Source organism: Pelophylax lessonae, assembly GCF_965119305.1.
Source record: "Pelophylax lessonae genome assembly, chromosome: 3".
In the NCBI taxonomy this organism is placed as follows: Eukaryota; Metazoa; Chordata; class Amphibia; order Anura; family Ranidae; genus Pelophylax; species Pelophylax lessonae.
This window is the reverse complement of record NC_138770.1, coordinates 15,039,705-15,064,194: the sequence shown is the minus strand read 5'-3', so window position 1 is coordinate 15,064,194 and position 24,490 is coordinate 15,039,705. Positions and strand designations below refer to the sequence as shown.

At 45.8% G+C, this 24,490-nt stretch overlaps 1 protein-coding gene across 1 annotated transcript in view; it reads right to left on the bottom strand.

Moving 5' to 3' along the window:
• Nucleotides 1–24,490, bottom strand: part of LOC309550227 (uncharacterized protein) — a 1,381,219-nt gene that overhangs the window by 60,273 nt on the left and 1,296,456 nt on the right. Inside the window, 2 exon segments of the mRNA XM_082250638.1 lie at nucleotides 20,953–20,955; nucleotides 20,959–21,865. Of these exon segments, the coding sequence (XP_082106764.1) occupies nucleotides 20,953–20,955; nucleotides 20,959–21,865 (910 nt within the window).

Here is a 24,490-nt window from a genome sequence, read left to right as displayed (position 1 = left end):
TTGTTGCCATATCTGCCTATTGTCCTTTTCTAAGTGACCCCTTATTACCTCTATTTCCTCACAACATTCCCAGTGTCTGTTTTAATCAGCCCACAGTGTTGCCCTTTTAAATACTTGTTGCCCTGTTTAATTGTCCGGGACACGCCCCCAGCATTTGCATATAAAAGACACTCTCTTTGTGTGCAAATGCTGGGGGCATGTTATTCACTTCAACTGAAAAAAGGAGTGCACATGCCCTGCCCGGGCCCTCGTGCAGACTCCGAAACGCGTCTTGAAGCTCCCTCAGCCATCTTGCCAGTTTCCTGCCGCTGACGTCAGACGCCTTCAGGTTCCCTCATCAGCCACATCTTTCTGATTTCCCCGATCGCCCGGACGCACACAGCCAGCTGGTCTGGCGCTCTGTACCTGAGGCACCCCGGATTGTGTGGACCCCTCTCACCATCGTGGAACCGTTTTGGACCTGACAGACGCTTTTATCCTTACTTTAATGTAAGTTACTACGTATTTATGTCATAATAAATCATAATCTTGCACTCAAGTGGCGCTCTTCCCTCCTCCTTTATCCGTTTAGAGTTGACTTCACTCTGTTTGAATGAGCTGACCCTGAGCTGCGGACCACCCTTGGATTGCCTCTAAGAACTGTCAGAAATTTGCACATGGACTCTTAATCCCCCCTGTGCGAACTGTTTTTGCCCCACCTGTGTACATCAACACTTTTATCTGCCATTGTTTCAGCTTATATCTATATGAACTCTTTGACCTTTGACCTCTGAGCACCTAAACCAGTCTCTTTAGGACTTTATGAACTTTTTATGGATTGTTTATGTTTAAGATTCCATTGATCTATTCGTTTATTTATTTAAGTTAGTGGTTTTTACACCTACTGTATGCACTGGTTTAAATTTAGCGCACTTCATATTTATTAATGTTTTATAGAGTAATGGTCGAAGTTACATTGTGACCCTGTCTTATCTGTCCTAAAATGCTGGACTGTATAAAAGGTCCATGCTTTACTCAAAATGGTGGGCATATCCCCGAAGAGGTCCTCAGGGACTGAATTCCATAGTTATGAGGTTCCACAGTGATGAACTACAATCCTGGACCTGTATAGCACCCTGTGGCTAACTCAACACATTGCACCAAGTTCCATAGTGAGCACCTCATGCTTGATCCGGTCTGGGTTCTGGGTCAGGTAGCCCACACTGTGTCTTAGGTAGGTGTGTCTTAGATAGAGCTAGAACCAGAAACCGACATTGGTGGTAAAGCATGGACTTTATATACAGTCCAGCATTTTGGACAGATAACCCAGGGTATCCCTGTACCTCTGACCATTACTCTATTATTCTTTAGGATAGAATCGATATTTTTCATTCCAACTTCCATTGCATTGGAAGAGAGGCGAGGGTTAAGGTAAGTTCACATGCTGCAACTGCAGACAGATATATCCCCGAAGAACAAGACCAACACATGAAGCTACCACCAGAAGATGCTGCAACCCCTCCAAGGACACACCTAATCATCATGATTGAGTATACCCCTGAAGTACACAGCATCCTCCAATGACTACTCCATGTATATAGCTAAGCTCATGAAGGCCACATCAACCAAATAGGTGACTCATTATGCTGGAAAATCTCTTCCTCTTTACAAGTGTCTAATCTGATATCATGCAGTGCAGGTAGAAGTGTTCTGGTTGGGGTTTGAACTGAGCAACCCAGTGCTGCAAGGTGATGACCACTAAGACATTCTGCTGCTCTGTCCTTCTGTTCAATTTGCACCACTCTTCTAGCATGAGCTTCTATCTTAAACATCATAGGGAAAAAAGGCAATGCACTCCTTCGGAAGTGCTAAAAATACTTGCATTGCAGGTAACTGCAGGAAGGGAGGTAAAAAAAATTGCTTATAGACATCCTCATCTTCCTTTTAGGAATTGTTTGAAGAGGGTTAAATTGGTCAGTTGACTGATCCTACAAGGAAAAAGCTTGACATTGTCAGAGTTGAGACTCCTTGCACAGGGAGAGTTGTACAGACTCCTTTACAGTGTCTTGACTACCAGTGGCAACCTGTTGGTAGCGGTCATCTTCCTCCCTGGATGCCTGAACAAAGCAGGAAATTTATACTGGGTTTTGCCTGTCAAGCACCAAAGGCCCAGTCTATGGTGTGCATAATACATGCAGATCTGGAGAGGCTTAATAGAAAGTGTCCATTAGTCAGCTTCCCATACACCAGCTTTATGAGGCCTGCAGAAGGGCTGACAATCCAGGAACAATATCAGTAAGGAAGACGCTGCCCCCCTCCAGCTATAACCTGCATAGAGCAGCCACGGCATAGAGGGATTAGGCTGCAGCACAAGGACCTGTCGCAGTAAGAAATAAATCCATGCTAAACAGACATGGTGCAAAGGAGAACTCCATATTGTGTGGGAAAAATAAATATATTACCTATATAATTGCTACTCAAGCTATGTAGTAATTTAGAAAAAAAAAAATTGCAATTCAAACTACGGGTGCTAAAGTCTCCTAAGCTGTCAAAAAAGACAGTGTAACAGTTGTTTGATTGCAGGGGGAGAAAAACCCGTAAGGGGTTCATTACTGCTAAAGGAATACTGACACTGCAGCTTCTCACATCAGAGCACAGTCCCAGCAGGTGAATAATCAAACAGACCCTGCCATACAGATGTAGAGCCCTCCTAGGTAGGTGCTAGAATGAGTGGATATAGTTTTTGGTTTCTCTGCCTAACAGGGACACAGCTCATGCTGTCTTGATGATTCACACTGATCCAATAGCCATGGAGTATATTGGACAGTGGGTGGAGTCCTGGCAGATGAGAGCATAGATGTCTGTACCAATGTTGTTGAAGTATTTTTCTAATTTGTGTATGTTGTCTAGTATAAGGTGTTAATAAACCGACTATTTCTGTTTTTGGTCGTTTCAGACCTCGGAACATAACTTCCTCTCTTTGGTGCTTATAAGCCCTATTATAAGCTTTTCGTAGAGAAGTCCCTGAATAGTCTATAATAAGCAATCTCTTTTGAAGGGAGTCCTCCTCCCATTTAAAATGTTCATAGTTCGAACAGATTAGATGCAATCTAAGATACTGGGAGTAGGGTATACTATGTACCGGGGGGTTTGGATGAAAGCTATTGGCATGTAAAACCGTGTTGCCGGCTGTCGGTTTTCTATAAAGTGTAGTTTCTATCCCACCTTCTTCTTGTATAAGAATTTGTATGTCTAAGATCACACTTCTACACATATACAGTATCTCACAAAAGTAAGTACAACCTCACATTTTTGTAAATATTTTATTCTATCTTTTCATGTGACAACACTGAAGAAATTACACTTTGCTACAATGTAAAGTAGTGAGTGTACAGCTTGTATAACAGTGTAAATTTGCTGTTCCCTCAAAATAAATCAACACCCAGCCAATAATGTCTAATGGCAACAAAAGTGAGTACACCCCTAAGTTAAAGTGTCCAAATTGGGCCCGAAGTGTCAATATTTTGTGTGGACACCGTTATTTTCCAGCACTGCCTTAACCCTCTTGGGCATGGGGTTCACCAGAGCTTCACAGGTTGCCACTGGAGTCCTCTTCCACTCCTCCATGACATCATCACGGAGCTGGTAGATGTTAGAGACCTTGCGCTTCTCCACCTTCCATTTGAGGATGCCCCACAGATGCTTAATAGGGTTTAGGTCTGGAGACATGCTTGGCCAGTCCATCACTTTTACCCTCACCTTCTCTAGCAAGGCAGTGGTCATCTTGGAGGAGTGTTTGGGGTTGCTATAATGTGTAACGCTCCTGCGTTTCATGTATGGTGTGGATTTTCAGCTGCAGAAATATTCCACTTCAGTAGTCATGTAAGAGAGATGCTGAGATACCATTCCCAACCTCAATGACTCATCATGTGTGGAAGGTCTTAATTCAGCTAGTAAATACACACACTCAACAAGCTGGTTCCTAGAGTGACTTTATGTATGTAGTAACACAGTGATGAAGATTTAAGGGACAGGTTGAGTGGAGGTGGTAGGTGACAGACACTTGAAGGTAAGACAGTAGCAGATGGATGCAGGTAGGTTTAGCAATCATGTATGGTAGCAGATGACAGAGTAGCAGGTGGACATACAAGAGAGATCAACCCAGTGCAGGAATAAGTAGCAGTAGTCTTAAGAGCTAGCAATCTAGATATGCAGATGTGATAAATAGTCTTTACTATGCAGAGCTAGATAGTGTAAGCTTAGTATAAGTTTATAGAGGGTTCCCCTGCGGGGTACTTAGCACTAATAGCAATACAGCCGAAGGTTGGTTCAGGAGGAGCGGATGATCCAGAAGCGGGATGCAGGGATCAGCGCAGCGAGGTTCCGTCAGCGAGGTATGCTTGCAAGCACGAAAGCTTCAAGCCAAGTTAGCATCCAAGTAAGGGTGTTTGAACGAACACATGTGAGTGAGAACCGGCGATTTAAATAGCCATCTAGTCCGGCGCTGAGTGATGACAGCTTCAGTCTTAAAGGTGTATGCGCATTTTTCCAAAAGAGAATGGTGGGGCGCATACACTTGTGAAAAGAGTAATTTAGGGTACCAAAGGTACCGGAACATTACAATACCCCCCCTTAAGGCCGGCTCCTGAAGGCCTCTGGAGCTGGTTTGTCTGGGTATCTCGCATGAAAATTGCGGATTAATCTAGGGGCATGTATTTCAGAGGTGTTTAGCCAGGTGTCGTCTTGGGGCCCATAGTTCTTCCATCTAACCAAGTACTGAAGTCTTCTTCTGTAGATACGAGAATCCAGAATCTCTTTTATCGTATTCTTCTCCACCTTCAACTTGTACAGGAGGCGGAGGTGGAATATTTGGCCTTATTCCTTGGTCCGGAACATGGGGCTTCAGTAGCGACACATGGAAAATGGGATGGATTTTTAGGTCTATTGGCAATGTAAGCTGTACTGCAGTTTTTCCAATAAGTTTTTTGATTGGGAAAGGTCCCAAGAACAGAGGTCCAAGCTTTTTGCTAGGGATCTTCAGTCTTAAATTTTTTGTTGAGAGCCAAACGAGGTCCCCGATAGTGTACTGTGGAGAAGGTCTTCTGCGAAGATCATAGTACTTCTTTTGTTGACTGTGAGCGTGTGCAATGGTAGTATTTAATAAACCCAGAGAATCCTTTATTTGGGTAAGATAGTCTGAGGCTACTGGGTTGTTTGAAGGAAGGATGCGTGGTGGAAGAATAGAGGGATGAAACCCATAGTTCAAGTAGAACGGACTCTGCTTGGTTGTACTGTGGGTTGCGTTGTTGTAGGCAAATTCTGCCAGAGGGAGAAGATCCACCCAATCATCCTGTTGGTAAGAAGTGTAACAACGTAAATACTGCTCGATGCATTGGTTGACTCTTTCAGTCTGTCCGTTGGTCTGCGGATGGTAAGGAGAAGTGAGCTTCCGCTCGATCCGTAGTATGTGACATAGTTCTTGCCAGAACTTAGAAATAAATTGGGATCCACGGTCAGATAGAAGAGTTTTTGGGATACCATGTAATCTAAAGACATGTTTCATCAGGAGTTCTGCCGTTTGTTTGGACGAAGGTAGTCTGCGAATAGCAATGAAATGTGCCATCTTTGTCAGATGGTCCACTGACACCAAGATGGTATTAAATCCTTTGGAAAGAGGCAATTCTACGATGAAGTCCAAGGACAAAACTTCCCATGGAGTTTGGGGTATTGGTAGACTGCATAGTAGACCGGATGGTCTCGTAGTGTCAATTTTGGACCTGGCACAGACATTGCATGAAGAGACGAATTTTTGTATAGATGTTTTCATGTCAGGCCACCAGAATTGCCGGGAAATCAAATTAAGAGTTTTTGTCATACCCATATGTCCTGCCATAGGCACATCATGAGATAATTCCAAGATCTTGGTGCGTAGGGTAGGTGGTATGTAAAGTTTGTCGTTGTAGTAGAGGAAGCCTTCTGCATCAGTATTTAGTTGTGGTGGGGGTGAATCCAAACTTATACCATGCAAAACCTCTTCCTTCAAGGAACGGACAACTCCAATAATGCGTTTGTGAGGTATTATAGGAACGGAAGGGATTTCAAAGTAGTTTTCTTCAGTTAGTCGTGATAGTGCATCCGCCTTTTTGTTCTTATCTGCAGGTGTGTAAGTCACTAGGAAGTTAAACCTTAGAAAGAATAGTGACCATCGTACCTGTCGGTGCGAGAGAGTTTTGCTAGTCTGAAGATATTGGAGGTTTTTATGGTCCGTGTATATAATTATTGGTAATTGGGTGCCTTCGAGTAAATGTCGCCAATTCTCCAGAGCCAATTTTATAGCAAGCAGTTCCTTTTCACCCACGGGGTAATTTAGCTCGGGACTGCTTAGGGATTTAGAAAAAAAGGCGACTGGATGAAGTGGTGAAGTGTGGGTTAGTCGTTGGGAGAGTATTGCTCCTACTGCCATGTTTGACGCATCTACCTCCAGAATGTATTGGAGGGATGGGTCTGGATGGCGTAATATGGGAGCGGACGTAAACCTTGTCTTTAACAAGTGAAAAGCTTTATTGGCTTCTTCTGACCATTTGAATGTTTTTTTTATGCTAGTGAGCTGTGTGAGGGGTCTCACAATAGCAGAAAAGTTTTTAATGAACTTCCTGTAGAAATTTGAAAATCCCAGGAATCGCTGTAGCGCCTTGCGTGTGGTTGGTGTAGGCCAATCCTGAATGCAGGATATTTTACTCATGTCCATCTCGATTCCTGTTTTGGATATGATGTAGCCTAGAAACAGTACCTCGTCTTTATGAAACAAGCATTTCTTCAGTTTCACATAAAGGTTATGTGCAAGCAATCTCGATAGTACAAGTCTTACATGTCTTATGTGTTCAGACAGGGTCCGTGAATATATAAGTATATCGTCCAGATATACCACAACACAGACATCTAGTAAGTCTTTAAAAATATCGTTTATAAATCGTTGAAAAACTGCAGGGGCATTGCATAGGCCGAATGGCATCACAAGATATTCGAACAATCCGTATCTGGTTCTGAATGCAGTCTTCCACTCGTGTCCATCACGGATTCGAATGAGATTGTATGCTCCTTTCAGGTCTAATTTTGAAAAATAGGTAGCTCCACGCACCTGCTCAATGAGCTCAGGGATAAGCGGTAGAGGATAGCGATCTTTTATTGTGATAGCATTCAATTTCCTGTAGTCGATGATAGGTCTGAGACTTGAATCTTTATTGCGAACAAAAAAGAGTCCTGCTGCTGTGGAAGAAGTGGAAGGTCTAATAAAACCTTTTTCCAAGTTCTCATCCAAATAGGTTTTGAGATGGGCAAGTTCATCCTGTGAAAGAGGATAAACATGACCGAACGGCAATTTGCTATTTGGGAGTAGATCAATGCTACAATCATAGTCTCGATGAGGAGGTAATGCTTGAGCATTTTTCTCAAGAAAAACCTCAGAAAGATCCTGATAACATAGTGGTGCAATCTCATCTGTCACCACAGACAGAATCTTCCCGGAAAACGGGAGGTTACACGTTTCCTCGCAATAACAAGAAGGGAAGGTCAAGGACCGTTTCTTCCAATCTATGGTTGGTTGGTGTGTGTGCAACCAGGGAAGTCCCAACACAATGGGAAAGTGGGGTGATGGTATTAAATCGAAGGTAGAAGTCTCCTTATGAGACTCGTTAATAGTGACTAGAAGTGCTTGTGTCTGATCGGTGATCGGACCAGAGGATAACGGAACACCGGTAATAAGACTTACTGAGACAGGTTTGAGTTTAGAAATAATAGGAATTTTATTTAAAGCAGCAAAACATATATCCATATAATTTCCACAAGATCCTGTGTCAATCATGGCCTTAGTAGTAATCCTGTTCTGGTCCCACTGTAATGTCAAAAAAACAGAAATGTAGGGGTTAGTGAATGAAGTTGTCAATCCTCCTAGAGAGACATGTGAACACTCACCCTTCTTTTTGTTGACTAGGGGACAGACATTTATCTTGTGATCCGGGGATGCACAGTACAAGCAGAGATTTTCATTTCGTCTTTTGGCTTTTTCCATAGTTGATAGCGGTGGGCGTATGGTTCCTACCTCCATAGGAACGGCCAGACTCCGAGAGGAAACGGATAATGGCATTCCCATCTTTTCAGCCTTTCTTTCTCGTAGTCTTCTATCTATGGTAATACTGAGTTGTATTAATGCATCCAGGGTTTTTGGCAGATCCGCTCGGGCGAGCTCGTCCTTAACGGCTTCTGATAGGCCAAGCCTAAATTGGGTTTTCAGAGATGCATCATTCCATTCTGAATCAAGGGTCCATCTCTTGAACTCTGCGACAAAGTCTTCTACAGGCCTCCTTCCTTGTTTCAAGGATCTTAACTGAAGATCAGCAGTACTCTGCCTATTGGGGTCATCATATAGGCTAGTGAGCTCTGCCAGGAACAAGGCATAGGAGTTGAGAAGCTGGTCGTTTTTCTCAAAAAGAGAATCTGCCCAGGCTCGAGGATCGCTTGATAGGTAAGAAATAATAGTACAAACCTTAATGTGATCAGTAAGGTAGGTACGAGGTTTTAGCAAAAAAAGTAACTCACATGCGTTTTTAAATTCGCGAAATGTTTTGCGATCGCCTGTAAATACCAAAGGGGGATTTATCTTGGGTTCAGGGGACTGAGCAGAGGTAAGTTGTGTCAGTCTAATTACCTGCTGCGACAGAGCCTGATTGTCTTCTTTTAATTCAGCAAGTGCGTGTATTAACGCAGATACTTGCTGTTTTAATTGTGTCACCTGAGTGGTTATTTCTGCTGAATCCATTTTTTGGTTCGTTCAATCTGTAACGCTCCTGCGTTTCTTATATGGTGTGGATTTTCAGCTGCAGAAATAATTCCACGTCAGTAGTCATGTAAGAGATATGCTGAGATACCATTCCCAACCTCAATGACTCATCATGTGTGGAAGGTCTTATTTCAGCCAGTAAATACACACAATTAGCAAGCTGGTTCCTAGAATGACTTTATGTATGTGGTAACACAATGATGAAGGTTGAGGGATAGGTTGAGTGGAGGTGGTAGGTGATAGACACTTGAAGGTGAGACAGTAGCAGATGGATGCAGGAAGGTTTAGCAATGTTGTATGGTAGCAGATGACAGAATAGCAGGTGGACATACAAAAGAGATAGACCCAGTGCAGAAAAGTAGCAGTAGTCTCAAGAGCTAGCAATCTAGTTATGCAGATGTGATAAACAGTCTTTACTATGCAGAGCTAGATAGTGTAAGCTTAGTATAAGTTTATAGAGAATTCCCCTGCGGGGTACTTAGCACTATTAGCGATACAGCCGAAGGGTGGTTCAGGAGAGGCGGATGATCCAGTAGCGGGATACAGGGATCAGCGCGGCGAGGTTCCGCCAGCGAGGTAAGCTTGCAAGCATGGAAGCTTCAAGCAAGGTTAGCATCCAGGTAAGGGTGTTTGAACGAACACATGTGAGTGAGAACCGGCGCTTTAAATAGCCATCTAGTCCGGCGCTGGGTGATGACAGCTCCAGTCTTAAAGGTGTATGCGCACCTTTCCAAAAGTAAATGGTGGGGCGCATACACTTGTGGAAAGTGTAATTTAGGGTACCAAAGGTACCGGAACATTACAGCTATACATTGCCTGATACACTGATAAGAAGACGCTGCAGCAACACCAGGAACAAATGACTGGTAACCATTTCAGCTTCCATTCAGCTAGTTTGAGCTGTGTGTGTGCTGCGTGGGGTTTTTATTTTATTTTTGGAGCATTTACTGTTGGTTCAGGTTAGAAGCTTCAGAGACCCATTACCTGTTTACTGAACTGTTTGTAAGACAATTTTTATTTTGGAAATTGGATGTGCTGCTGTCTTCTGTCACTTTTACTGACTTGATCTTGCAGAGCTGGTTTAAATAGAGTGGAGCAGCCCTGCGATACCATACACTTTTACACCGGGTTCAGCTGTAAACTCAGTCCCTGACCATCTCTTGAATCAACCATGTCTGCAATCTCTGACCATCTCCTATAGTATGTCTGCGGTCTCTGACCATCTCCTGTACCATGTCTGCAGTCTCTGACCATCTCTTGTACCATGTCTGCAGTGTCTGACCATCTCCTGTATCATGTCTGCAGTCTCTGACCATCTCTTGTACCATGTCTGCAGTCTCTGACAATCTCCTGTACTATATCTGCCGTCTCTGACCATCTCCTGTACCATGTCTGCAGTCTCTGACCATCTCTTGTACCATGTCTGCAGTCTCTGACAATCTCCTGTACCATGTCCGCACTCTCTGACCATCTCCTGTACCATGTCTGTGTAACGCTCCTGCGTTTCTTATATGGTGTGGATTTTCAGCTGCAGAAATAGTTCCACGTCAGTAGTCATGTAAGAGATATGCTGAGATACCATTCCCAACCTCAATGACTCATCATGTGTGGAAGGTCTTATTTCAGCCAGTAAATACACACAATTAGTAAGCTGGTTCCTAGAATGACTTTATGTATGTGGTAACACAATGATGAAGGTTGAGGGATAGGTTGAGTGGAGGTGGTAGGTGATAGACACTTGAAGGTGAGACAGTAGCAGATGGATGCAGGAAGGTTTAGCAATGTTGTATGGTAGCAGATGACAGAACAGCAGGTGGACATACAAAAGAGATCAACCCAGTGCAGAAAAGTAGCAGTAGTCTCAAGAGCTAGCAATCTAGTTATGCAGATGTGATAAACAGTCTTTACTATGCAGAGCTAGATAGTGTAAGCTTAGTATAAGTTTATAGAGAATTCCCCTGCGGGGTACTTAGCACTATTAGCGATACAGCCGAAGGGTGGTTCAGGAGAGGCGGATGATCCAGTAGCGGGATACAGGGATCAGCGCGGCGAGGTTCCGTCAGCGAGGTAAGCTTGCAAGCATGGAAGCTTCAAGCCAGGTTAGCATCCAGGTAAGGGTGTTTGAACGAACACATGTGAGTGAGAACCAGCGCTTTAAATAGCCATCTAGTCCGGCGCTGGGTGATGACAGCTCCAGTCTTAAAGGTGTATGCGCACCTTTCCAAAAGTAAATGGTGGGGCGCATACACTTGTGGAAAGTGTAATTTAGGGTACCAAAGGTACCGGAACATTACAGTCTGCACTCTCTGACCATCTCCTGTATCATGTCTGCACTCTCTGACCATCTCCTGTACTATATCTGCAGTCTCTGACCATCTCCTGTACCATCTCTGCACTCTCTGACCATCTCCTGTACTATATCTGCAGTCTCTGACCATCTCCTGTACTATGTCTGCACTCTCTGACCATCTCCTGTACCATGTCTGCACTCTCTGACCATCTTCTGTACCATGTCTGCACTCTCTGACCATCTCCTGTACCATGTCTGCACTCTCTGACCATCTCCTGTACCATGTCTGCACTCTCTGACCATCTCCTGTACTATATCTGCAGTCTCTGACCATCTCCTGTACCATGTCTGCAGTCTTTGACCATCCCCTGTACCATGTCTGCAGTCTCTGACCATCCCCTGTACCATGTCTGCAGTCTCTGACCATCTCCTGTACCATGTCTGCAGTCTCTGACCATCTCCTGTATCATGTCTGCAGTCTCTGACCATCTCCGGTACCATGTCTGCACTCTCTGACCATCTCCTGTACCATGTCTGCAGTCTCTGACCATCTCCTGTAGTATGTCTGCAGTCTCTGACCATCTCCTGTACCATGTCTGCACTCTGATCATCTCCTGTACCATGTCTGCAGTCTCTGACCATCTCCTGTACCATGTCTGCAGTCTCTGACCATCTCCTGTAGCATGTCTGCAGTCTCTGACCATCTCCTGTACCATGTCTGCAGTCTCTGATCATCTCCTGTAGTATGTCTGCAGTCTCTGACCATCTCCTGTACCATGTCTGCACTCTCTGACCATCTCCTGTACCATGTCTGCAGTCTCTGACCATCTCCTGTAGTATGTCTGCAGTCTCTGACCATCTCCTGTACCATGTCTGCACTCTGATCATCTCCTGTACCATGTCTGGTTTGCAGTCTCTCACCATCTCCTGTAGTGTCTCTCTGGTGTGTGAGTGATGTGAGGTGTATATGTTTTATACAGGCTGCGGGTGAGTGACATTACACAGACCCACCCACACACAGAAAATAATATTCACACATATACTGACAAAATATAATACACACACAAAAATTACATGTATACAGTCATTACATACAGAAGAAAACAAAAAAATGGGTAATAGCCCTGCCCTATGCACGTAGCCTCCTCCTGAACCTTGCACCCTGCAAGTAGCCTCCTACTGAACCTGTATATTACTCTGCCCTGAACCCAGCGCTCTGTGTATTACGCTGTCCTGAACCCAGCGTTCTGTGTATTATGCTGTCCTAAACCCAGTGCTCTGTGTATTCCGCAGTCCTGAACCCAGCATTTTGTGTGTATTATGCTGTCCTGAACCCAGCGCTCTGTGTATTACACTGTCCTGAACCCAGCGCTCTGTGTATTACGCTGTCCTGAACCCAGCACTCTGTGTATTATGCTGTCCTGAACCCAGCACTCTGTGTATTATGCTGTCCTGAACCCAGCGCTCTGTGTATTACGCTGTCCTGAACCCAGCACTCTGTGTATTATGCTGTCCTGAACCCAGCACTCTGTGTATTACGCTGTCCTGAACCCAGCACTCTGTGTATTATGCTGTCCTGAACCCAGCACTCTGTGTATTACGCTGTCCTGAACCCAGCACTCTGTGTATTATGCTGTCCTGAACCCAGCACTCTGTGTATTACGCTGTCCTGAACCCAGCGCTCTGTGTATTACGCTGTCCTGAACCCAGCACTCTGTGTATTATGTTGTCCTGAACCCAGCTTCCTATGTATTATGCTGTCCTGACCCCAGCACTCTGTGTATTACGCTGTGTTGAACCCAGCTCCCTATGTATTACGCTGTCCTGAACCCAGCATTCTGTGTTTTACGTTGTCCTGAACCAGCTCTCTATGTATTATGCTGTCCTGAACCCAGCTCCCTATGTATTACGCTGTCCTGAACCCAGCATTCTGTGTTTTACGTTGTCCTGAACCCAGCTCCCTATGTATTATGCTGTCCTGAACCCAGCTCCCTATGTATTACGCTGTGTTGAACCCAGCATTCTGTGTTTTACGTTGTCCTGAACCCAGCTCCCTATGTATTATGCTGTCCTGAACCCAGCACTCTGTGTATTACGCTGTGTTGAACCCAGCATTCTGTGTTTTACATTGTCCTGGACCCAGCTCCCTATGTATTATGCTGTCCTGAACCCAGCACTCTGTGTTTTACGTTGTCCTGGACCCAGCTCCCTATGTATTATGCTGTCCTGAACCCAGCATTCTGTGTTTTACGTTGTCCTGAACCCAGCTCCCTATGTATTATGCTGTCCTGAACCCAGCACTCTGTGTTTTACGTTGTCCTGGACCCAGCTCCCTATGTATTATGCTGTCCTGAACCCAGCATTCTGTGTTTTACGTTGTCCTGAACCCAGCTCCCTATGTATTATGCTGTCCTGAACCCAGCATTCTGTGTTTTACGTTGTCCTGAACCCAGCTCCCTATGTATTATGCTGTCCTGAACCCAGCACTCTGTGTTTTACGTTGTCCTGGACCCAGCTCCCTATGTATTATGCTGTCCTGAACCCAGCACTCTGTGTTTTACGTTGTCCTGGACCCAGCTCCCTATGTATTATGCTGTCCTTAACCCAGCACTCTGTGTATTACGCTGTGTTGAACCCAGCATTCTGTGTATTACTCTCTCCTGTCCTTAACCCTGTGCTTGTGTGTTATGCATTCCTGGTTTTATTTAACAATGTTTCTTTAGGACCCTCCCCATGTACAATTTGGCCACACCCACCCAATGATGTGACCCTGGGCCCAGCCGCCCAAAAAGAACAGGCCATGCATGGAAAGCAATGGGCCGACAGGGAGAGGTCTCCCCTGGCCTGACCGGTTCTGCATTCCGCATGGATCACCTGGGCCGGGTGGTGGGATTAATAATGGGCACTGCGGGCAGTCCTAATGGAAGCCAGGTATTCAGCTTCTGTAATGTTGTGTTAGCTCTGCACAGCTGCGCCCTTCAACGTCACCTCAGGGCGCACCTCCTACACTGATGCAGGGCTCTTATGGAAGCCTGGGACTTCCATAGCATTTGGCCTGCGCACGCCGACACACAACCCTTAAGGCCCACCAAAATCCCCAGCACCAGGCCCATATTGCTCTTAATCCGGCCCTGCAGAGAGTGACCGCTCCACCCTGCCCGCACAGAGAGTGACCGCTCCACTCTGCCCGCACAGAGAGTGACCGCTCCACCCTGCCCACACAGAGAGTGACCGCTCCACTCTGCCCGCACAGAGAGTGACCGCTCCACCCTGCCCGCACAGAGAGTGACCGCTCCACCCTGCCCGCACAGAGAGTGACCGCTCCACCCTGCCCACACAGAGAGTGACCGCTCCACTCTGCCCACACAGAGAGTGACCGCTCCACCCTGCCCGCACAGAGAGTGACCGCTCCACCCTGCCCGCACAGAGAGTGACCGCTCCACCCTGCCCGCACAGAGAGTGACCGCTCCACTCTGCCCGCACAGAGAGTGAGAGAGAGAGAGTGACCGCTCCACCCTGCCCACACAGAGAGTGACCGCTCCACTCTGCCCACACAGAGAGAGAGAGAGAGAGAGAGACTGCTCCACACTGCCTGCACAGAGAGACAGACTGCTCCACAGAGAAACTGCAATGTGGAGCGGTCCCTCTCCCTGTGCCGGCAATGTGGAGTGGTCTCTCTATCTGTGCAGGCAAAGTGGAGCGGTCTCTATCTGTGCAGGCAAAGTGGAGCAGTCTCTTTCTCTCTGTGAAGGCAATGTGGATCAGTCTCTCCCTTGCTGTGCAGGCAATGTGGAGCGTTTTTTCTCTCTATGCATGCAATGTGGATCAATCTCTCTCGCGCTCTCTCTCTCTCTCTGTGCAGATGATATGGAGCGGTCTCTCTCTCTGTGCAGGCAATGGGGCGCGGTCTCTCTCTTTGTGCAGGCATTGTGGTGAGGTCTCTCTCTGCGGGCAATGTGGGGTTGTCTCTCTCTTTCTCTGTGTGGGCAATGTGGATCAGTCTCTCTCGCGCTCTCTCTCTCTCTGTGCAGATCATATGGAGCGGTCTCTCTCTCTGTGCAGGCAATGTGGAGCTGTCTCTCTCTTTGTGCAGGCAATGGAGCGCGGTCTCTCTCTTTGTGCAGGCAATGTGGGGTTGTCTCTCTCTCTCTCTGCGGGCAATGTGGGGTTGTCTCTCTCTTTCTCTGTGTGGGCAATGTGGAGCAGTCTCTCTCTATCTCTCTGTGAGGGAAATGTGGTGCAGATGGATGGGGAGCCGATTCGGTGGTTCAATGGGCCACTCGACTGGACTTGCCCCCCAGACCTAAGGCTGCCAGTCCTCCCCTGCTTAGAACCCCCAAACATGAAATATATTCCAAAAGCAGAGACCCTGGGGAATAAATTGGGGATTTTTTTGCCACATCAAATTTTCAGGAAATAATACACAAATTTGAATGCACATGAATACAATAGAATACCCATTTTATCGGTAAGATATAAAATATAATGTTGTGGCAAGTAAATTTATACCAAAAATGTGAAGAATAAAAATTGCACACGCCTGTGAAAAACTACGGAGCCTAAAATTATCCATAGGTGTCCCTTATAAAAGCCTTTCTAGGTTTACAGCTTATCGGTAAATGTGATCTCTGCTGGTAGAATTCTTCTCTCACACTGATGTTCATGGCGATACCTCACATGGACGGCGATACCTCACATGGATGGCGATACCTCACATGGATGGCGATACCTCACATGGATGGCGATACCTCACATGGACGGCGATACCTCACATGGACGGCGATACCTCACATGGACGGCGATACCTCACATGGATGGCGATACCTCACATTAGGGATGCACAGAAATGAAAATTCCAGGCCGAAACCGAAAATGCAGGATGCCCTTGGCCAAAAACCGAAAATGACTTCCCCCCCCCAAATTATTAAAAATAGATAGAAGAGGGGCATACACCAGAAACAGGCAGCGACGTACACCTGTAGCTGCCACCCTGTCGCAGTATATGTACAGTGACGGGTTGGCAAGAGGTTAATTTAATTACCAATGGTATTTGTATTATGCAGCATGAGGGGGTTGAGGTATTGCCACTGCTGGTCACTGAAGCATTAGTGACCGACCGGTGGCAGTTAATTAACCCCTTTGTGCTGCATTAGTGCAACCAGTGGTAATTAACTGCCACTGGTCGGTCACTAATGCATCAGTGACCAGCAGTGGCAATACATTAACCCCCTCATGCTGCACAATACAAATATCATTGGTAACCCTGCCTCAGCCCCCCCCCCCCCCCCCCTCAATGATGGCAATCTCCTTACTTGTCGGCACCTCCATGCCACAGGCAGGCAAACTCTCCGCTCCTCCTGTGTCCTTCCTTTCAAAAGTCCCACCTTTGGCCGGCGGCCCACCTCCCGGTGATGTCACTACTACGACTATGTGTATTAATGAACTAACGCACCTAACACACTAAAAGCTATAACTAAGTGAGCCCTTCACTTCCCTGTTAGCGGAGATACCCGCCTGATAGGGAAGTGAAGGGCTCACTTAGTTATAGGTATTAGCGGCCGCTCGCCCGCCCGGCCGGTGTGTTAGTTCATTCATACACACAGTCATAGTAGTGACATCACCGGGAGGCGAGCCACTAGCCAGAGGCAGGACTTTAGAAACCTGCGCTGCGCCCACGGCGGCCATCATTAATTTCGGCATCTTTAACCCATTTTCGCCCGAAATGGAATAGGCCCATTTTCAGCCGAAAATTTTGGTTGCCGAAAATTCAGTGCACCACTAGCTCACATGGATGGCGATACCTCACATGGATGGCCATACATCACATACCTTTACATTTTTGCTACCACAAGGAACATCCCTTGTGATAGCTTTGTCAGGGACAGGTACTCTTTATGGAGAAATCCAGGGTCTATCTGATCCCTCCTCTGCCTCCAAGTTAGCTGATCCAACAGAGCCCTAAAAATTGAATTGATGGAATCCTCGCCATGAGTCTGCTTTATCCGCATCCCATCCAAGACATATGTATCTCACAAAAGTAAGTACACCCCTCACATTTTTGTAAATATTTTGTTCTATCTTTTCATGTGACAACACTGAAAAAATGACACTTTGCTACAATGTAAAGTAGTGAGTGTACAGCTTGTATAACAGTGTAAATTTAATGTCCCCTCAAAATAACTCAACACACAGCCATTAATGTCTAAACCACTGGCAACAAAAATGAGTACACCCCTAAGTGACAATGTCCAAATTGGGCCCAAAGTGACAATATTTTGTGTGGCCACCATTATTTTCCAGCACTGCCTTAACCCCCTTGGGCATGGAGTTAACCAGACCTTTACAGGTTGCCACTGGAGTCCTCTTCCACTTCTCCATGATGACATCACGGAGCTGGTGGATGTTAGAGACCTTGCGCTCCTCCACCTTCCGTGAGGATCCCCCACAGATGCTCAATAGGGTTTAGGTCTGGAGACAGTAATAAGATATATTCAGTAAAAAAGTACATGGCCGTCACTAAATGTTACATCTAAGTGAAGAGAGGAAATATCTATACCTACACGAACCTTATGATATATACCAACTTATCCTTATATATGTATGATGTACATGAGTGAAATTAGTAGGAGACATTGATCTCCTGTGTACGAGCTGAGCTCAGTTTGGGGCCAGTTTCCTCATTTTATTGAGATCTGGTTTTAAATAAATCAATAAATGTTATTTTAGGATAAATCCATGTAGTTGTTATCTGTCTCATGCTGTGCCCTTAAAGTCCACACCTATGACAGTGGTTCCTTGTGAACATCTGTAGGTTCCCATTTCTCTGAACAGATAGGATGTTGGGACTCTCATGTTGGCTCTGGTTTTTCTTCTCCTATCCAAGTTCTCCAAATAAAACATAAAAACACATCCCCTAGACTGGTCATTGGAGACAACGAGCGGAAGAGTGTGTGCACCTGGCTGTGTGAAAATACCCTGTATCTGGCTGTGGAGTAATCAGTGGGAGGCCCGGGTACACCAATATCCAAGCGGCTCCTGCGGGGGTACCGCTACGCAGAGGGCAAACCTTGCTTCAACAAACAGTTCTCTCCTCAGGACAGAAAAGAAGACAAAGGTAGGCGACTGCACCAAACTTTGATAAGATGCTGCAATGCACATCGATCACCCAGAGAGCAGAGTCCTCTCCATATGTTTTCCTTTTGGTTACTTCCTAGCAGCCCGCATGGCGTCTGCTCCCTTCTGTGGACCTCAAGCCAAACATACTCACGTGTCCCGGACCTCTTCCACAGGGCAATCGAAGCATCCGCAGGGCGACCCGGATCCCAGAGGCAGGAACACAACTGCTATATCTGGGTTGGGCACGCTTAGGAGACATGTGCAGAATGGAAACATTTGTTTCGTTTCGGATAGATTCATTATGTTACTAATTTCATTTCATTCTGGAATTTGGAATTCTTTTAGTTTGGTTTTGGAATTTGTTTAGTTTTCGTTAAATTTATTTTCCTTTTCGCTAAAATTTGTTTAGTTTATTAATCTAAAGAATTCAAACTTATCAGAACGATCAAAATTCCGATTGGTCGAGAAACAATCGACTGATTGGAATTCTGAGTGAAGAAATAGCTGGTTGTTAAGCAGGGGGCTGGGAAGCCGGCCGCCCGCATCCTTACCAACCAACGACTCATCAGCCGTCAGTGGGCTTCCCCAATGACAGATGAATGGAAAGAAAAGAATGCCGGCATTGCCCGGCAATAGAAAATGTTTAAAAAAATGACAAGGGGTCTCCCCCCGCCCCCCAGGCTATACAAGGACCATGCCAAAATGTAAAAAAAAATAATTGACGTGGGGTCCCCCAAAATAAATATCAGACCTTTACCTGAGCATGCAGTTCGGCAAGTCAGAAAAGGGGGGACGAGCAAGACCCCCCCTCCTAACCCATACCAGACCCCATACCATGTTGATGGGGACAAGGGCCTCTTCCCCACAACCGTGGCCTGTGCTTGTGGTGGTCTGCAGGCAGGGGGCTTGTCGTTTTCTGAAAGCCCCTTTTACCAAGGGACCCCCCCCCCCCATGTGAATGAGTATCAGGACCATAGTACCTGTACCTATTCACCAAAAAAGTGTCAAAAAGTAATAAAAACACACACACAATTTTTGAAAAATCCTTTATTATAAAATAAAAACCAGCGTCCCCCGATGTAGATCCGTCATCAATCACAAAGCCCGCCGCACCCGGAAAAATAAATAAATAGAGAAGCTCTCGCCATCATGGAGACCCTCTGCCTACTGCAGGCTCCCCGTTTCACATATTTTATATAGGTAAGGGGCGGGGCCACCTGTCTACATCACCTGGTGGCACCGCCCTTTCTGACGTCAGGGACCCAGCATGCACCGATCCATGAGGCCAGAAGGGGCAGTGCCTCCAGGTGATGTAGACAGATGACCCCGCCCTTTTCCTATGTATGGAGGAGGAGCCTGCAGTAGGTTTTTTTTAAATAAAGGATTTTTCAAAATTTGTGTGTGTTTTTATTACTTTTTGACAATTTTTGGTGAATAGGTACGGGTAATATGTTCCCGATACTCATTCACATGGGGGGGGCGGGATCTGGGGGCCCCCTTGGTAAAAGAGGCTTTCATATTATGACAAGCCCCCTGCCTGCACCTGCAGACCCCCACAAGCACAGGCCACGGTTGTGGGGAAGATGCCCTTGTCTCCATCAACATGGGGACAAGGTGCTTCGGGGTGGGGGGGCATAGCTTACCCAAAGCACCCACCCCCCCATGTTGAGGACTTGTGGCCTGGTATGGTCGATCGTTTTTTTGTCTGATCCGAATTTGAATCATTCTGAAAAGTTGGAATTTCGTTAGAAAACAAATAAACAAAACCAATTTTAACAGATTTCAAAAAAATTCATTACAATTTCATTTGGAGATTTGGATACATCCGAATCTAGGAATAACCAAAAATTTGTTGGAATTTGTTTTTGCACCGAAACAGATTTCACGTGTCTAACACTTAATGGCCACCCGCTAACAGCTGGGCTCCCAGCCAATGCAAATGGCCGCCGATGGCAGGGCCCACTCTCCAGGCATGGATCCTCTACATATGTGTGCCATAACACCACCCCGCTGATAGCTGGGGACTCAATAACCACTCGGGACATCCTGGAAGACTTCTGGATACCAAAGGAAGCTCCTGACATCCCGCACAGCTGCCCAGCACCAGACCCGCCCACCAATGCTTCCAATAGGTAGGAAAACTTCATACAAAAATGGTCCTATAAGTGAGGAGGACAAAAAAGGAACGCAGCCATTGGCTTATCCTGAACATTTATGGGGTGGGGTCTCATGGGGGAGGAACGAGGGCGAGGCTACCCAAACGTATGCTGCCATTGACATCTGTCAGGAAAGCACATTATGGCCACCAGATGGAATTGACCTTTATAGGAAATCCCAATTCACCATGACTGGGGGAATGCGGGTCACATTTCATCAACACATTTATAACAACCAGATCTGTAAGTGTTTGTGAAATCTTCCCGCACAAAATGTACTCAGCCAATGAAAGGTAAGGACTCCATTTTTATTTTTCTCCTGCTATCAATTGCCAACACGAGACAACACTTCATCCATGTCTTTGGTGATCTCTGATCTCCTTATGAAGTGTTTCTTACATGATGAAGATCAGCCATGGAGTATATCTGAGGTGTATATCAGGGTGTGCTTCTTCCCCATATGTCCACCAACATTCATATAGAAGACATTTCCCGCACTCAAGGCACTAATACACCTCCAGGGTTGTGTGGGACCCCTGATGAACAGGAAGACAGGACTTCAGTGAGGAACATTTCCCTCACTCAGGACAGGAATACGGCTTCTCCCCCGTGTGAGATCTCTGATGCTTGGAAAGATTGGACTTCTCTGAAAAACATTTCCCGCACTCAGGACAGGAATATGGCTTCTCACCAGTGTGCAATCTCTGATGCTTGGAAAGATTGGACTTCTCTGAAAAACATTTCCCGCACTCGGGACAGGAATATGGCTTCTCACCAGTGTGGAATCTCTGATGTGTGGAAAGATAGGACTTCTGTGAAAAACATTTCCCGCACTCAGGACAGGAATACGGCTTCTCACCAGTGTGAGATCTCTGATGTCTGTAAAGAGTGTACTTCTTTGAAAAACATTTCCCGCACTCAGGACAGGAATACGGCTTCTCACCAGTGTGTGATCTCTGATGTGTGGAAAGATGGGACTTCTGTGAAAAACATTTCCCGCACTCAGGACAGGAATAAGACTTATCGCCAGTGTGAGATCGCTGATGACTGTAAAGAGTGGACTTCTGTGAAAAACATTTCCCGCACTCAGGACAGGAATACGGCTTCTCTCCCGCGTGCGATCTCTGATGTGTGGAAAGAAGTGACTTGCATGAAAAACATTTACCGCACTCAGAACAATAATATGGCTTTTCCCCCGTGTGCAATCTCTGATGTGTGGAAACATATGACTTATGTGAAAAACATTTTCCACACTCAGGACAAGAATAAAGCTTCTCACCAGTGTGTGAGCTCTGATGATTGTGAAGACTAGACTTCTGTGTAAAACATTTCCCGCACTCAAGACAGGAATATGGCTTCTCCCCCGTGTGAAATCTCTGATGTCTGGAAAGATCGGACTTCTGTGCAAAACATTTCCCGCACTCAGGACAGGAATACGGCTTCTCACCAGTGTGAGATCTTTTATGCACATGAAGATTGGATTTAAAACTGAAACACTTCCCGCACTCAGCACAGGAGAACCTCTTATCTGTTGTAAGGACGGCACCGTCCCTCACAGTCTGAGGTTCCTCAGGAAAAGAGGAATACGATGGCCCGGCACCCTCCCTCACAGTCTGAGGTTCCTCAGGAAAAGAGGAATACGATGGTCCCGCACTGTCCCTCACAGTCTGAGGTTCCTCAGGAAAAGAGGAATACGATGGTCTGGCAATGTCCCTCACAGTCTGAGGTTCCTCAGGATAAGAGGAATACGATGGTCCATCTACACTGTGTGGTGCCGGATGGACATTTGAGGTAGCCGGGTTTTCTCCTGGACTATACTGTGTGATGTCCTCATCTTCTACTTTACAGTCTGGAGACAAAGTGAGACAATCCTCTGAGGTTTTCCTCATCTCCCGTCCATCTACTAAAATAGAAATATAAAGATTATTACTAGACATGAGCAGATTGGTTCCCCTAAACCAGGACTCCACCCACATCAGACAGCTTTGTCTCTGAGGATCTTACAATTCCCCCCTCAAGGTAACTAGTAAATGGGTCCTCTGATCTCCTACCAGTTCATTTCTTTATTCATGGACCTTAGTCAGAGAGTGAGGAAACAATGAGAACTGTCTTTTATAGGAGTGACAGTGATGAGGGGATTATAGGACTCCCTCCCCCTCTATCACTCATTGCCATCTTCCCAACATAAAAAGTCCCGCACTTCCTTATTTAGTCCATGATTTAGTCATGAATAACAGCAGGGCTGAGCCCCACCAGAGGTCAGAGAGTGAGGATGGGGGGGAGAACAACCACGATGGAGATTGGACTGATCCTGAAGACCATATATATCTTTGGGGAAGTCCAATCAGGATGCAACGCATCAGATGGGAGTGGTTTGAGGACATCATCACGTTAGGCGGAGTGCCCTCAAGTTACACTGAGACTGATGCTTGGGGAATCTGCAGTGATTGGGTGTATTCAATACTGGATTGCTTTTTTAACCTTGTGAGTGCTTTTCTTATCCATGTAATAAATATAACAGTGAGCACTATGGAGTCTCTTTATCTCTAGTAGCAGGAGCTGACTACCTAAAGAGGAGGCTCCGCCTACATGTAACTGAAGGTGTGTGATTTCATGCTGGGTGTGTCCTCTTGGTATGGAGCAATGGGGTCCATCTGAAGAGGTGAGAGTACACCTGGAATTGCAGAGTGGCGCACTGTCAGCTTATTCTCCGTGACAAGAGAAGGGTGGATTTGTGGCTCATTCATGTTTACTGTGGATTGTAAAACTGTTTGCGACTGTTCACCAGTGTGCGTGTCTTTTCATGTCTTTTCTTCAAGTTTTTGTGTGTAACAGTGTGTGCATTGTATAGATAGAATATACACGGCTCAATAAAAAAAAAGAAAGGAACTCAGTGACTTGGGTGTGAGACTATACAGACATATCCCTCCACCCAACACAGCCAGCAAATAACAGAGCAAGTAACCCCGGGAGGATTGTTCTGTCAGAGATCTTACTAGACCTGGGCATGGGGCAGAAGACCCAGGGGTCTAGGCTGAGCAACGTCTATGGTGAAAATCAACATTTTGCTACCAGCTGAACCCCAGAATCTTCATAAATCCAGTCTAGAGACATAAAATGTGTCTGCAGCACAGAGAAGGAAGATTATCCGAGAGAAATACAGGATGGGAAACACAGCACAGGAAAGTGACCAGGGTATTACAGGCTAATATCACCCAGCCCCCCCCCCCCCTACTCTGGACCAATCAGTGAGCAGTATGGGTGGAGGAATGTATTTAGTGTTAATGACCCACCTGTGCTGATCTCTGTAGGAGTGTCCTCCTCTATAAATGTCCCCGTTATTCCATCCTCCTCCATAGACTGCTGATCATCCCTCACATACATCTCTTCTTCTTCTGCTTTAACCTCAAATTCTATATCGATTGGATCTCCACTCTAAATCAAGAAAATGAAAGAATATCATCTGTAAAATATAAGCTTTATTATTGTGACATCACATAAAAATCCACACATTGTCTCCATGAGTCTGTGTTTTATAATCTCTGTCTCACCAACCTTGTAACAGTGAGGGATGGTGTGACCTTCCTGTGTGGAATCCCGGGAATACAGAGGACGGGGACATCTCTCTGGTGGGTTCCTGGTATTAGGTGGCTCCATCATATCCTTGTGTCCTTCTGAAAACTCCTCCATCACTCCATACTCCTCATCCTCCTCTTTATACTCCTCTTTCACATCAATATTATCCTCCCCGAGGTTTCCACTCTGAATATATAATAAAACATTCATTGTAACAAACATGCTGTGTATAAATCAGAACTACCAATAATTGTCAATCATCTACCTGATGATGGTGAGGGATGGTGTGACCTTCCTGTGTGGAATCCTGGGAATACAGAGGACGGGGACATCTCTCTGGTGGGTTTCTGTAGCTGGATGACTCCTCCATGGTGTCCTGGTACAGATCTTTGTGTATTTTTAGAAACTCCGACTCCTTCATCACCCCATCCTCATCATCCTCCTCTTTTATCTCTTCTTTAACCTCAACTTTAGAATCTCTCAGGTTTCCACTCTGAATATATAATAAAAATGACATCAATGGTAACAATGCAGATA